Here is a 13,927-nt window from a genome sequence, read left to right on the forward strand (position 1 = left end):
TTCCTAGGCGGCCACCAGACCTGGAAACCATAGAGCTGAAACAGCCCAGAGCGTCCCTTCCGTGGCCGTCGAGCGCTGACGGCGCGCCGTTGGGCGGGGCCTACTGGCGGGGCGGGGGAAGAGGAGGGAGAGCCGGCAAGGAAAGGGCTGGCCGGCCTTGCAGCGCCCCGCAGCGGCCAAGTCGGAAGAGGTCTTGTCGGCCCTGCGGCGCTGGAGCCCTGACGCACGGAGCTCGAGAGCGAGAACGGGAGAGAAAGGGGTAGAAATGGCGGCTCCGCTTGGCTCCCGCTGAGTAGGTTGAAGCCGGCGGAGGGTCTGAGCTCTTGGCCTGGAACATCGCTCTCGTCTCCCGCTACCTGCCTTCGCACGCCGACTTCCCTTCCTCTGCCCTACCCTCGCCTGTCCTCGTCTGCGCTGCGCAGAGTCCGGGTCGTCTTGTCTTTCCCGGCCCGGCTCCACTAGCCCTGACTGCCCGGCAGGCGGGCCGGCCTTCCTCGGCTCTCCCCGGCGCGGCGGGCGCCGCGGGCGCGGCGTGGACCCCGTTCTCCTGGCTGGACCATGGTGAACACCCGGAAGAGCTCTCTGCGGCTTCTCGGATCTAAGTCGCCTGGGCCCGGGCCTGGGCCTGGGGCCGGAGTAGAGCCTGGGGCGACCGGAGGCAGCAGCCATTTCATCTCCTCTCGGACCCGCTCCTCCAAGACCCGCGCTGCCAGCTGCCCCGCCGCCAAGGCCGGGGGAAGTGGCGGCGCCGGCGTCGCTCTGGATGAGGCCCGGGTAAGAGCGCGGCAGCCCGAGTCCGGAGGCTTGCGAGTCGGCCCGGCCGCCGGGGCTTTGTCTGGCCGGGTTGGGGCAACAAGCCTCCAGTGGAGACCGCTCGGGCGGCCGGAGACCGGGTCTGCGGGTGCGTTGGAGGATGGCAGCCGGCTAGGTAGGGCCACGACAGCTTTGCTGGCCCCGCTCTTTTGTGTAAAGAACAGGACTTGAGTCCAGGGGAGAGGGCTATGGAGGGGGGTGTCTTTTCGGGGACATTAGAACAGCCTGCTTTCCGTGTCCTTGTCCCGCCTGAGAGGGGAATTCTAGGGGAGCAAGAGCGAAGGGCCAGAGTTCCCGGGTGGAAGGGTTGGAGAGAAGTGAAAGTTTTATGCGGTGTCAAACCCTTCCTGTAAGTGTGTGAGCTCCTGCCGGTGTCTAACTCCAGCTTACTCTCAAACTGTTTGGGGGTGGTTCAAGTTTGTGAGGAAGTGAACGGAGAGCTCCAGTTGGCAGCCAGGCAGGAATGGTGAAAAAAGTTTGGAGCTGCTCTGACACCAACTTTAAAAACAAAATCAACACTATCGCCTCTCCAGGCAGGAGCGATCAAACGTGATGTTTAGCTGGAGAATCAGCCAGCCAGCGAACCAGGGTTCTAGTAGGGACTCGGTAGAGCTTTCTAGTAGAGCCTTCAGGTCACAAAAGCGGCACGTCGAAAGAAACGTGTCGAATATTATTGATAGTAGGTACTATCATCTCCAAATTGGTGTCTTGGATGTCTCCATTTTTGCTCTGGGAATAGTTTATAAAAGGTGAATAAACACCATCGTCCTACTACTGCGAAAGTGACATTTGAAGAAGACCGGTGATGATTTAGTATTTTTTTTTTTAAAGTGGTAGATCTTGAAATTTATTACAGGGTAAGGCTCTAAGCTAGCACGTATGTTTTATCACTTTAAAGGAATTGATAAGGTTGTGTTATGAGATTGGTTATGAATTTAGAAAAGAGTGTTGCATCTGTCTACAGAGAGGCTAATTTTCTAAGAGTAATTTGACTGGAACTTGTTCATTTAACATAGTCCTTTAAATCCACATCATTTTGTTATTCTTAGGGGAGGAAAGTAATATTTCATTTTCTGTAGGGGTCTACAAGATTATGTTGGCATACAAGTACAAATTCTGTACAAATTATATTAAATACAAATTATGTATTTTTTTCTCTGTATCTCATACTGTTCTGACACTAATCAGAATGAACCAAGGCAAATACAATAGACATATTTTACTGTACTTATCTGAAATATGTTGTATCTTTGAAAATATAATTGGCCTTTATTTTGCTAAAAATCTGGAACATATTTTAAAAATTGCTTTATGAGTAGACTTATTTTGGATCTTATAGCTAGCTCTCTTAGGTTGAAATAAGAAAGCTAAATCTGAAAGTTGTGCAAACTATTCAGAATAATTACAGACTTTCTGTAGAAATTATTGCAAACAGGTACAAGCTTACTGACTTTATGAAGCTAACATATTTTAAAATAAAAGTAATTTAAGAAGGGTTTGTCCTGTATCCTTAAGGACAAATAAAATATTTAGAGTGTAAGCATTTAATTGTATAATGCTATGAATGCCTAGCCTATTAGAGCAGTGTCTTGTTTATGTGAATCAATTAGCTCATCTGTCACTGATCATTTTGTGGTCCCCTTTTTGAATTCATGGATATTATGCTGTCCTTACCCCCTGAGGAATAAGGTGAGGTAATTTGTCAGGCAGCTGTTATGGAGATGTTAAAAGGCAAGGAATCAATAATCTAATGTAGAAATGAACATGCGGTAGCTTTTCAATTGCTAGAATGAAAGATATTAGAGCTCTTTCTAGAAGGATACTAATGAAACTTTGTTTCAAAGGTCTTTTTAAAATGTATTGAAAGACCATGAACAACAGGCCAGTGGAGACTTACTTTGAAACATTTGTTTCTCAGTTTTAAGAAGGTTGATATTTTGACCCTAGTAGATGATGGAATGATCTAATTGCTTTCTCCCAGAAATTTAAGAGATTTACTAATCCTATGTTGTGATTGGTCCTTTAGAAGAACATAAGTTATAATTCCGAATTTAAGTTTATGTATATTTATGAAGCCGGTTGTATATTTCCTTGTTGTGTATTTCTGAAATGGGTTGATTTGAGTTTGGTAAGCTCTTGCTTTCAAGTTTGTTTTATGTTATAAGAATTTAGCACTCCTGATTCACCCTTTCTGGTGTACCTAAAGGCACCCTCTGTGTCTGTGGTGTCTTAGACATTTGCTGTCATCTCTAAAGACTTATTTGGTGGAAAATGGGGCTGCTCATGCCGTTGCTTTAGGAGACTTATTTTTGTAGGAAGAAATGTATTCGTCTTGATACAATAGAAGTTGAAGAGTTTCCCTTTTTTCTATTTTTGTGTGATATTCTTCACTTTACAGTTGATGCTGATTTCTACCCACCCCCGGCCCTGACTCTTTGTAGGCTATTTCATCCACTGTGTCTAGAGACATTTTATTTGCTCTAAAAAACCTTAGGACCATGATCTGTCATAGCTTTGCTTTCCCCCCAAGTGTGTGTAGGGTGGGGAAATACAAACATGATACATTCTGTAGGTTATTGGAATGATTTTTTTGTGCCTATACTTTAATGTCAAGTTGACTTGTGCTCTGCAGTTAGTTGTATAATAATTACTGCTATATATTGATACTTGGCTTTTTTGTTTAACATGTATAAAACTTCACCTCTTTTAGGTTAATCTAAACGTCAGTAATTAGCATTTATTTGCTTCACCTAAGAGTCACTCTTGGCAAACTAATACTGTAGTCACAGAACTGGAAAGCAGTCTTTGAAAATAGTTCAACTCTTTTTCTACCTCTTTTAGGCCTGTTTGTTGGTACTTTTGGCTTGTCACTAGCTTTTTGTATTTTTTGAGCTTTTTTGAATCCACATCTTAGTTGAGAGAATCAAAATACATATTTTAAGTAACATCATAGGTAAATTTGTTTGATTTTTGATTTTATTTTTAGAAAATAACCTCTCAATCCTTCTTTAATATGCTCTTTTATCATTCTGTACTTATTCTTTTCCAACATTCATTCATTTGCCAATGTAACAGAAGCAGAGTGGTGGAAATTGAGGGTTAAACATGGAAAAGAAGTCTGAGAGGGAAATGTAACTATGTATATAACTCAGATGAGTAGGGAAAAATACAAGTTCCTCAGAGTAGAGCAAGTTTTTCCTTATATCAGATTCATATATGGGGCTTCCCTGGTGGCACCAGTGGTTAAGAATCTGCCTGCCAATGCAGGGGACATGGGTTCGAGCCCTGGTCCAGGAAGATCCCACATGCCGTGGAGCATGTAAGCCCGTGAGCCACAGCTACTGAAGCCCGTGCGCCTAGAGTCCGTGCGCCACAAGACAAGCCACTGCAGTGAGAAGCCCGCGCGCAGTGAGAAGCCCGCGCACCGCAACGAAGAGTAGCCTCCACTCGCCCCACTAGAGAAAGCCTGCCTGCAGCAATGAAGACCCAACGCAGCCAAAAATAAAATAAATAAATTTATAAAAAAAGATAATAATCTTACCTTAAAAAAAATTCATATAGAGCAGCATATGGGTGATATTGAGTAATGTTGTAAAACAATTTCCCCGTCACAGTTTTGAACCAAAGCAGCTATAGAGTTCATAGGATTATCTCCGGTATCCAACTGAAAATGCAACTTTAAAAAATTCATAGCTGATTCACTTTGTTATACAGCAGAAACTAACACAACATTGTAAAGCAGTTATACTCCAATAAAGATGTTTAAAAAAAGATAAAGTAAAAAAATTAAAATGTCAAAAAAAAGAGAGGGAAATGTGAAAAAAAATTCAGTTTTTGGCCATTTCTGTAGTTCAAATATACAAACTTGCAGTTTTTTAGGTCAAGGATGAAATTTACACTTGTAGAAGTGAATGCATATTAATTCCGTAAATCATTTTCCCTGGCAAATAATCTTTTTAACCATCCTTGATTGCATGTCTTCTAAATACCTAATTATAGATAAACCTGTAACCTCTGAAAGCTAGGTGGACAGGTGGTAGGATTAATACTTGTTATGAGAACTAAGGAGCCCAACCAGTGTCTGCACCTGAATGGGGTGTGATCCTGTCTCTTTAAGGTTCCACTTCAGAAAAGTGCTGCATTACTTTGAATTATGTATTTGGTATTTTTTTTGGACATACATAATGAAGTTTGATTTCTTGATATTTGGGTTTTTGATCTTGTACTAGGAATATTTTATATTTCTGTTATGTCTCTGTGCTGGGGGAGGATTTTGTGAAAGATGAGTTGAGTAAAAAGCATATGGAATTTTGGATAAAAAGTTCTATGGAAAAAAAAAAGTTCTATGGAAGTACAGAGTTGGGGGGAAAAACATGTAAAATGTGTTAACTTTATTTAAATATGAGCTAGACAGTTTTTAGAGACGTAACTATTGTGTGTGGCTTATATCAAACAATAGAAAAGTTATCTGTTAAAATTAATAGACTGTGATTTGTATTAGCTTTTAGATACTTTGAGTATATGCTGTAAGATTCTGAACTTCAGATGCTTTTGAACTGTGAGTATTTTGGTATAAGATTTTTTTTTTTCATTTTTAGATTGTTATTGTAGTTTTATCTGGAGGTAGAATATACGCCTTTGGTTAAAGTCTTTCTCTCCTAGACTCTTCTATTAGAGTAGGCTGTAAGCTCCCTGGGACCAGCCACTATATCTTACTTTCTTCCCGACTGCTGCATTCCCAGGGCCTAGTGCATCATTTGGCATATAGAAGGTGCTTAATAAATATTGATACTTGTTAAATGAATGAATGAATAACATATTAAGGAGCCGATCTAGTATGTGAAAATTGTGTTGATTGGACTCTGAGAATAGAGGGTAAATAAACCATAGCCCCTACCTTCAGAGCTCTAAGTATGCACACGGTATACACATGAGAAATTATTAACAGGATAAATCAGTTCAAGATAGGGGCCAGGGCTTCTCTGGTGGCACAGTGGTTGAGAGTCCGCCTGCTGATGCAGGGGACACGGGTTCGTGCCCCGGTCCGGGAAGATCCTACATGCCACGGAGCGGCTAGGCCTGTGAGCCATGGCCGCTGAGCCTCTGCGTCTGGAGCCTGTGCTCCGCAACGGGAGAGGCCACAACAATGAGAGGCCTGCGTACCGCAAAAAAAAAAAAAATCTGAAAAAGTGAAGAAGGATGCCATTATACAGTCAGAAAATACTGTACGCACTGTGTATAGACAGATTTTTATTAGAATATCTGGAGTTGTGGTGTCTAGTATTGAGACTGGAAGTATGAACAGTAGCCTATAGGGATATGAAATATAGGACAGTGATTTTTCAGTAATTGCTTTGCTGCCTGATTTCACGGGGTGCGTGTAGGGAGAGGAGCAGGCATAGCACGTAGAGACCACTCTTTGGCAATATTTTTGCTTCCCAGTATTTTAAAGATGGCTTGGGTAAAAAACCCCTATAAAAAGACTAAGCCTGAGGCCTTGTGGTCTCCAGTGTACTTGTGCTGCCATCTTTCCCTCTACTTGGTGATACTGATTTATCAGTGTGTACATTTATTTTATGCTCTAGGAATCTATTTATCTCTGGGGTAGATAAGTGTTTTCCATTTGTAGAAAATGTTTCATACTTTAAACCTGTTGAAAAGACATTATATGGTATATTTATATATGATGATACATACTATTGATTAAATATGTTTAGCGTTATTAGTTTCTATCTGTATTCTAGGACCCAAATTGGGATCTCTGAAACAGTGGTGCTTCAGATACTCTTAGAATGAAATGTTCTCTAATCTTGCCAGATAGGAGCTTGGAAGTCATTGAGTTTATCTTTTGGTAGTGAGACTTGCTTATTCCTTTGTTCTTTCATTCAATCAATAAATATTTATCAACCAGCTACTACGTTAAAGTGTTAAGTGCCATGTAGACAAACATTTTGTCTCTTTGGTTCATTGTTATAGGGCTGCCATGTTGCAAAAGTCAAGGAGGCACCATTCACACTATAGTCTGTGTTACTGGCTCCCCCTGGAATTGTGCAATGTACTCCTTGTATGTTACATACTGCAATTCAATACCCAGAAGTGGAATAGAGTATATGTGTACTTCAATATTATCTCTAGATTTGTTGTTCTGGTCTCCATTTTTGGAGTGGTGTATAGGAGTTCCTATATCCCTACACCCCTGCCAGTATTTGTCAATATCTAGCTTTTTAATTGCTTTTCTTTGATTATCAATGAGAATGGGCAACTCTTTATGTCCCAGTAATTTTTTTTTAAATTTTTATTTTGGTTGTGTTGGGTCTTAGTTGCAGCCGGCAGACTCCTTAGTTGCAGCATGTGTGCTCCTTAGTTACAGCCGGCGGGCTCCTTAGTTGTGGCATGCAAACTCTTAGTTGTGGCATGCATATGGGATCTAGTTCCCTGACCAGGGATCGAACCCGAGTCCCATGCATTGGAAGGCGGATTCTTAACCACTGCGCCACCAGGAAAGTCCCTGTCTATAGTAATTCTTTAAAAAATGTCTTCATCTTTAAAATGCTTGTTAATATTTTTGTTTTCTACTGGAGTTGCTATTTTTGTTGTGTTTTCCAAGAGTATTATAGATCAGTGGCTTTTAACCTTTTTTGTGCCATAGTAAGGGATACTTCTTATGTTGTGATGCTGTACACACATACAGTTTTACTTTTCCTGTTTAGGTCTTTGGTTTATTTTATTCATTCTACTAGACAACCTATACTTTGTAGCGCCACTTTATAATATACCATGTTCCCATATATATTCTGCTTTGATCTCTGTATTCTTTTTTGTTGGTTTATTTATTCTTACGGCAGTATCATACTGTTTCTGTGACTGTGGTTTTGAGGTATGTCTTAATACCCTAAAAGGCAAGTTCTTCCTCTTTGTTATTTTCAAAGTTGACTTATATAGTCAAAGATTTTGGTATATATTTCCAGTTAAGATTATGGACTTCCTTTAAACATCCAACTAGAATTTTGACTTTCTTAAAAAAATATTTACTTATTTTATTTATTTTCCTCTCTTCTTTCTTCCTCTTACCTTCCCTCCCTCCTTCCCTCCCTCCCTTTCTTCCTTCCTTCGTCCTTCCTTTCTTTCTTTTCTCCCTCCCTCCCTTCTTTCTTTCTTTCTTTCTTCCTTCCTTCCTTCCTTCCTTTCTTGTTACATCGGGTCTTAGTTGTGGCACGCGGGCTCTTTGTTATAGCGTGCGGGCTTCTCCCTAGTTGTTGTGTGTGAGCTTCCCTCTAGTTGTGGTGCGTGGGCTCCAGGGTGCATGGGCTCTGTAGTTTGCGGCACGCAGGCTCTCTCCTTGAGGCGCGTGAGCTCAGTAGTTGTGGTGCGTGGGCTTAGTTGCTCCGCGACATGTGGGATCTTAGTTCCCTGACCAGGGATCGAACCTGCGTCCCCTGAATTGGAAGGCTCATTCTTTGCCACTGGATCATCGGGGAAGTCCCATAGAATTTTGATTTAGAAATTAAAAATTTTTAATTTAATTTTTTATTTTATTTATTTTGGCCGCTCTGTGTGGCTTGTGGGATTTTTGTTCTTCCACCAGGGATTGAACCCGGCCCCTTGGCAGTGAAAACATAGAGTCCTAACCACTGAAGCACCAGGGAATTCCCCCAATTTTGATTGGGAATGTTTTTGAATTCCTAGATTAATTTACAGAGAATCGACACTTTCATATTAAGTTGTCCATGAGCAAGGAACAGCTCTCACATAGCATAGTTTGCATATTTTTCTTGTGGAATTTGATGCTTTTTTTGGTGACCTAATATATTGTCAGTTTTGGTAAACATTCTTTGTGTGCTTGGGAAAAATGTATATATTCTATTAGATGTAGAAAAATGTAAATGTATATATATAAGTATATATATATGATGGAAAACATTGAGATGGAAAAATATTACAGTGTGAATTTACTGATTGTTCAGATACTCAAATATCCAATTTTGTCCCTTATTAAGATTCTACCTAGGGAGTTCCCTGGTGTCCTAGTGGTTAGGACTCTGGGCTTTCACTGCCATGGCCTGGGTTCAATCCCTAGTCGGGGAACTGAGATCCTGCAAGCCGTGAGGTGTGGCTGGAAAAAAAAAAAAAGATTCTACCTAATTTTTTTATTCTTCGGATTCTTCTGGTATACATATATATATATTACATAAACTTTTCTTTTAATTTTAGAATAGTTTGTAATTTTCTTCCTTTTTTTAAAAGATTTATTTATTTTTGGCTGCATCAGGTCTTAGTTGTGGCATGTGGGATCTTCGTTGAGGCATGCAGGATCTTTTGTTTTGGCTCGCAGGCTTCTCTCAAGTTGTGGCTTGTGGGTTTTCTCTTCTCTAGTCGTGGCGTGCAGACTGGGCGGGTGGGCTCTGTAGTTTGCAGCACGCAGGCTCTATAGTTGAGGCGCGTGAGCTCAGTGGTTGTGGTGCACGGGCTTAGTTGCCCCATGGCATGTGGGATCTTAGTTCCCTGACCAAGGATTGAACTCGTGTCCTCTGCATTGCAAGGCGGATTCTCTACCACTGGACCACCAGGGAAGTCCCTCTAATTTTCTTGCTTTATTCTTTGATCTATTAGTTATCTAAAAGTATATTGTTTACTTTTCCAAATTGTTGAGCGTTTATTTTCTAATTACCTTTTTGGTATTTACTTCCAGTTTAATACTCCTGTACTCAGAGAACATAGTCCATATGATTTATTTTATTTTATTTTTAAAAATTTTATGGGCTCCCTGGTGGCGCAGTGGTTGAGAGTCCGCCTGCCGATGCAGGGGACGCGGGTTTGTGCCCCAGTCCGGGAAGATCCCACGTGTCGCAGAGTGGCTGGGCCCGTGAGCCATGGCCGCTGAGCCTGCGCTTCTGGAGCCTGTGCTCCGCAACGGGAGAGGCCACAACAGTCAGAGGCCCGCGTACCGCAAAAAACAAACAAAAAAAATGTATTGGAGTATAGTTGATTTACAGTATTGTGTTTTCCATATGATTTTGATCTTTTGAAATTTGTTATGACTTATTTTTGTTACTCTGTTTATGGTTAGTTTTGGTAATTGTTCCACGTACACTTGAAAAGAATGTGAATTCTGCCATCGGCGGTCCAGTGTTATAGATATGTCCACTAGACCATGTTTGTGCATCTTCTGGTTTTAAAGTTTTTTCCTTTTTGTGTGTGTGTGTGATTGCTCTTAAGACCTAAATGTCTGTTTATTAACTCTTTTCTTAAAAAAATTATATTTCCTCTAACCACATACTCTTTAACATACTCTTGTAATGTTCTACCTCCCTTCTTGCCCTATATTGTCTAGAATTTTTGTTCTGACTTTTTTATGGGTATAAGTACTTTTTCTTTTTGTTGGAGTTTTTTTCCAATAACAAATTTCACTAAGGTACCAGTTTATCTTACTTTTTATGTCTTTGCATTATTATTCTGTATTTATTTCTCTTCCTTGTGAATGCTTCCTCCAAGAATATTTTCAGTCTGGGACTTTTTGTGACAAACTTTCTGAGGCATTACATGCCTGAGAATATTTTCATTATGCTCTTTAATTTAATTTAAATGAATTTAATTTAATTCATTTAATTTAAATGAAAACTTGGCTTGATACAAAATTCTAGGTCCAGTACTTTAAGAATGTTACTTTATTGTCATCTTGTATTCAGTGTTACTCTTGAAGTTTGATGTTTGTCTGATTCTTTTGTAGGTGTTCTTTCTCTTTTGAAACTTTGTAGAATTTTTTGGTCTTATTTTTCATAAATTTTACTGTATTTTAGGCGTGGGTTTTTCCATCACTCTCTTGTTTGGCAATCTTAGATCTTTTAGTCTGCGGTTTTTCATCTATTTGATTGTGGTAAATTTATTTCTTAATGGTAATCTAAAATTATTATTATTTCTTCAACTATTCTCTCTCTTTTTCATTCCTCATGGAACTCATTTTATTCAGATGTTGGCACCTAGAAAAATTTTGTCTCTAAACTGATAATAAAGCAAACTTTTTAAAGCACTTTTGATGGCATGCTGGAGAACTTTACTGACAGTTATTTGAGTAAACAAGACTTGGTGCTTCTTGTTGCAGACCTCTGTTGACCATTTGGTACCTGTGTGTCAAGTGGTCCACTTGTCAGGGGATAAAGCCTTGAAGTTGCTTGATGAAAGTTCATTTCCTTTACGACTTAGTAACATCCTTTATCTAACGCATACTTCAGTGCTCATACTTAGGGTGAGTGTTGCAGTTGTGTACTTGATTGTGCAAGTTAAGGGAATCTACTTTTAAAAAACAAAACTGGGCTTCCCTGGTGGTGCAGTGGTTGAGAGTCCCCCTGCCAATGCAGGGGACACGGGTTTGTACCCCGGCCCGGGAAGATCCCACATGCCGCGGAGCGGCTGGGCCCGTGAGCCATGGCCGCTGAGCCTGCACGTCTGGAGCCTGTGCTCCGCAACGGGAGAGGCCACAACAGTCAGAGGCCCGCGTACCGCAAAAAACAAAAACCACAAAACTAAGCCCTGGTGCAGAGCTATACCTCCTTAATCAGTGACACATTATAATAATTTAAAATGTGTATATAGAGACAGTAGGAGAAGCTTCTTTGAGATGTGCAAACAAGAGAGCAACTGGTGCGGGCTGGCTTCTATGTTAAAATTTTGAAAGTATTTTAAATTAATTTAAAAATTTAATTTAGTTTTCATTTTTTAGTTATTACTCTTCTATTTAAGTCTCCAAGTTTATTAGATGGGAGAATTGAGGAGAAATGATAGTTGTCCAAGACCATATGATATTTTAATTTTTTTTTGACCATATGATTTTAAAGGCAACAATTCAACTGGAAATGGAAGTGTCTTTCTTTAATTCTTTAATATCTATTGAGTGACTCGATGTTCCAGAAACTGAAGATAAAGGAGTACATAAGACTCTTAACCTCAGCTCCTTGGCAAAATATTTTTATTTAAAAATTATGAAATTAGTATTTCAAATAATATGGAAATGCACAGAAAAAGGAAGGACTTTCCCCATCTCCCCTAATTCCTCTAGCTCGTTCTTCCTAGGGATAATCACTGTTAAAGCTGGCGTACGTCTTTCCAGACCATTGCACATGTATGTATCGGTTATTTATATGTGTATGTGTATGTATGCATATATAACAATAATAATAATAATTATTATTATTATCTTTTTTTGACTGCACCACTCAACTTTCAGGGTCTTAGTTCCCCGACCACGGATCGAACCCTTGGCCCCTGCAGTGGAAGCACGGAGTCCTAACCACTGGACTGCCAGGGAATTCCCTATATGTGTATACTTTTAACAGAAATAGAATCATACCTTATATACTATTTATGATAGTTAATTTTTCTACTTAACTATGTATCATGTACACTCTTTCATATCTGTCCTTCTTGCTGGCTTTTTAACATTTTGTTGTATCATTACACCATCACTTTGACTTTTCCCTATTGATACACAGTTACGTTGTCTCCATGTTTTTAATATTATAAATAATGTCACATAAAATGACCTTTCTCTTTTAGGCAAAGTGGAAATAAATACTGAGTCAAAGGTATACTGTACTTTAAATTTTTATAGGTTTTGCCAAATTGTTCTATAAATAGGCTAAATCAGTATGCACTCCTCTCCCCAGTACTCTCAGCACTGTTAAGTTTTTTTTTTTTTTTTTTTAACTGTTAAGTTTTTATATACCTTTTACTGACTGATTTAAGGAGTTAGGATTTAAGTTTTTTGAAGGGCAGAGTGTTTAATCATCAAGTATCTTTAGTATCTAACACAGTAACAGGTGTTAATAAATTTTGTTTGTGGAAGGAATGGATCCCTGAAGATAATTAATAAGCTTATGAAATTATGTTAATACTACAAAGCCAAACAAGTATCCTTACTTGAGACCGTATCCACTGTCAGGCTGCAGGTGTAATATTTGTTACTTATACTTCTTCACCTGGTTCTAACAATCTTATGAGGTAAATAGTTGTTTTTGAATTACAGTGGTAGTGCTGCAATATAAGACTGGTTCTGTCTAACTTTTAAGTCTGTGGCATTTTTCAGTATGCCTATTGTCTCTTTGTCATTAAAAATTTTTTTATTATTTATTTTTGGCTGCTTTGGGTCTTCGTTGCTGCACGCGGGCTTTCTCTAGTTGCAGCGAGTGGGGGCTACCCTGTTGTGGTGCGCAGGCTTCTCATTATGGTGGCTTCTCTTGTTGCAGAGCATGGGCTCTAGGGTGCACGGGCTTCAGTAGTTGCGGCACGTGGGCTCAGTAGTTGTGGCGCAGGGCCCTAGCTGCTCCATGGCATGTGGGATCTTCCCTGACCAGGGCTCGAACCCATTTCCCTTGCATTGCCAGGCGGATTCTTAACCACTGCGCCACCGGGAAGTCCCTCTTTGTCATTTTAAGTAATGTAATATTTTCAGGTAAAATAATTATCTTCCAGGAAGAAAAATGCAGTTTAAACTATAATAGGCTATTTTTATCTTTTTACAACTCCTCAGCTCACTTCTATATATTTTTTTCCCTTTCTGTATTCTTTCATGATGATTGTTTAGAAATATTAAACTAGTAAGCCATTGCTCTTGGGATATTTGAGGAAATTTTAGGACATTTTATGTGCCTGAAGTTTTAGGACTTTGTAGAATAGTACTGGCTCTAAGAAAATAAACAGCAGTGTGAGTTTTGTTTCCTGAAGTCATGGTAACTGCTGCCTCTGTGAATTCTTTTTACAAATGAAAGAAAAAGAAATTGACTGAACTTCTAAACTCTCATGAAAACAGGAGTACCTGTTTTTAAGAAAGGTAGGAAAAAAGGCTGTCTTATAAAGGAAATTGGAAAAGATTGATTGCACCCATGTACTTTCTGATCTAACCTGTTGGCAGTTCCTGTTCTGTTTTTTCTTGTCTCTTGAGGATCTTTTTCTCATCAGTTATCTTGCTCTTTTTGTTTTTTTTTTGGCCTTGCTGTGTAGCTTGTAGGATCTTAGTTCCCCAACCAGGGATCGAACCCAGCATTGAGAGCTCCAAGTTCTAACCCATGGACCGCCAGGGAATTACCCTCTTTAAAATTTTATCGTATTTTATTCTCTTCTG

General features: G+C 39.9%; 1 protein-coding gene across 4 annotated transcripts in view; it reads left to right on the forward strand.

The window, feature by feature from the left end:
* The first annotated feature begins 223 nt into the window (after window positions 1–223).
* The window catches only part of LOC112412789 (ATPase family AAA domain-containing protein 2B-like), a 113,150-nt gene continuing 99,446 nt past the window's right edge, over window positions 224–13,927 (forward strand). For all 4 annotated transcript variants that reach the window (XR_003005859.1, XM_024764504.1, XM_024764505.1 and 1 more), the window contains exon 1: window positions 224–774. Coding sequence is in view for 3 of the 4 variants with exons in the window: in XM_024764504.1 (XP_024620272.1) it covers window positions 559–774 (216 nt within the window). In the remaining variant the exon portion in view is untranslated. The remainder of the gene's footprint in view (window positions 775–13,927) is intronic.

The sequence above is a fragment of the Neophocaena asiaeorientalis genome, unplaced genomic scaffold (assembly GCF_003031525.2).
Source record: "Neophocaena asiaeorientalis asiaeorientalis breed wild unplaced genomic scaffold, Neophocaena_asiaeorientalis_V1.1 scaffold345, whole genome shotgun sequence".
Taxonomy (NCBI): domain Eukaryota; kingdom Metazoa; phylum Chordata; class Mammalia; order Artiodactyla; family Phocoenidae; genus Neophocaena; species Neophocaena asiaeorientalis.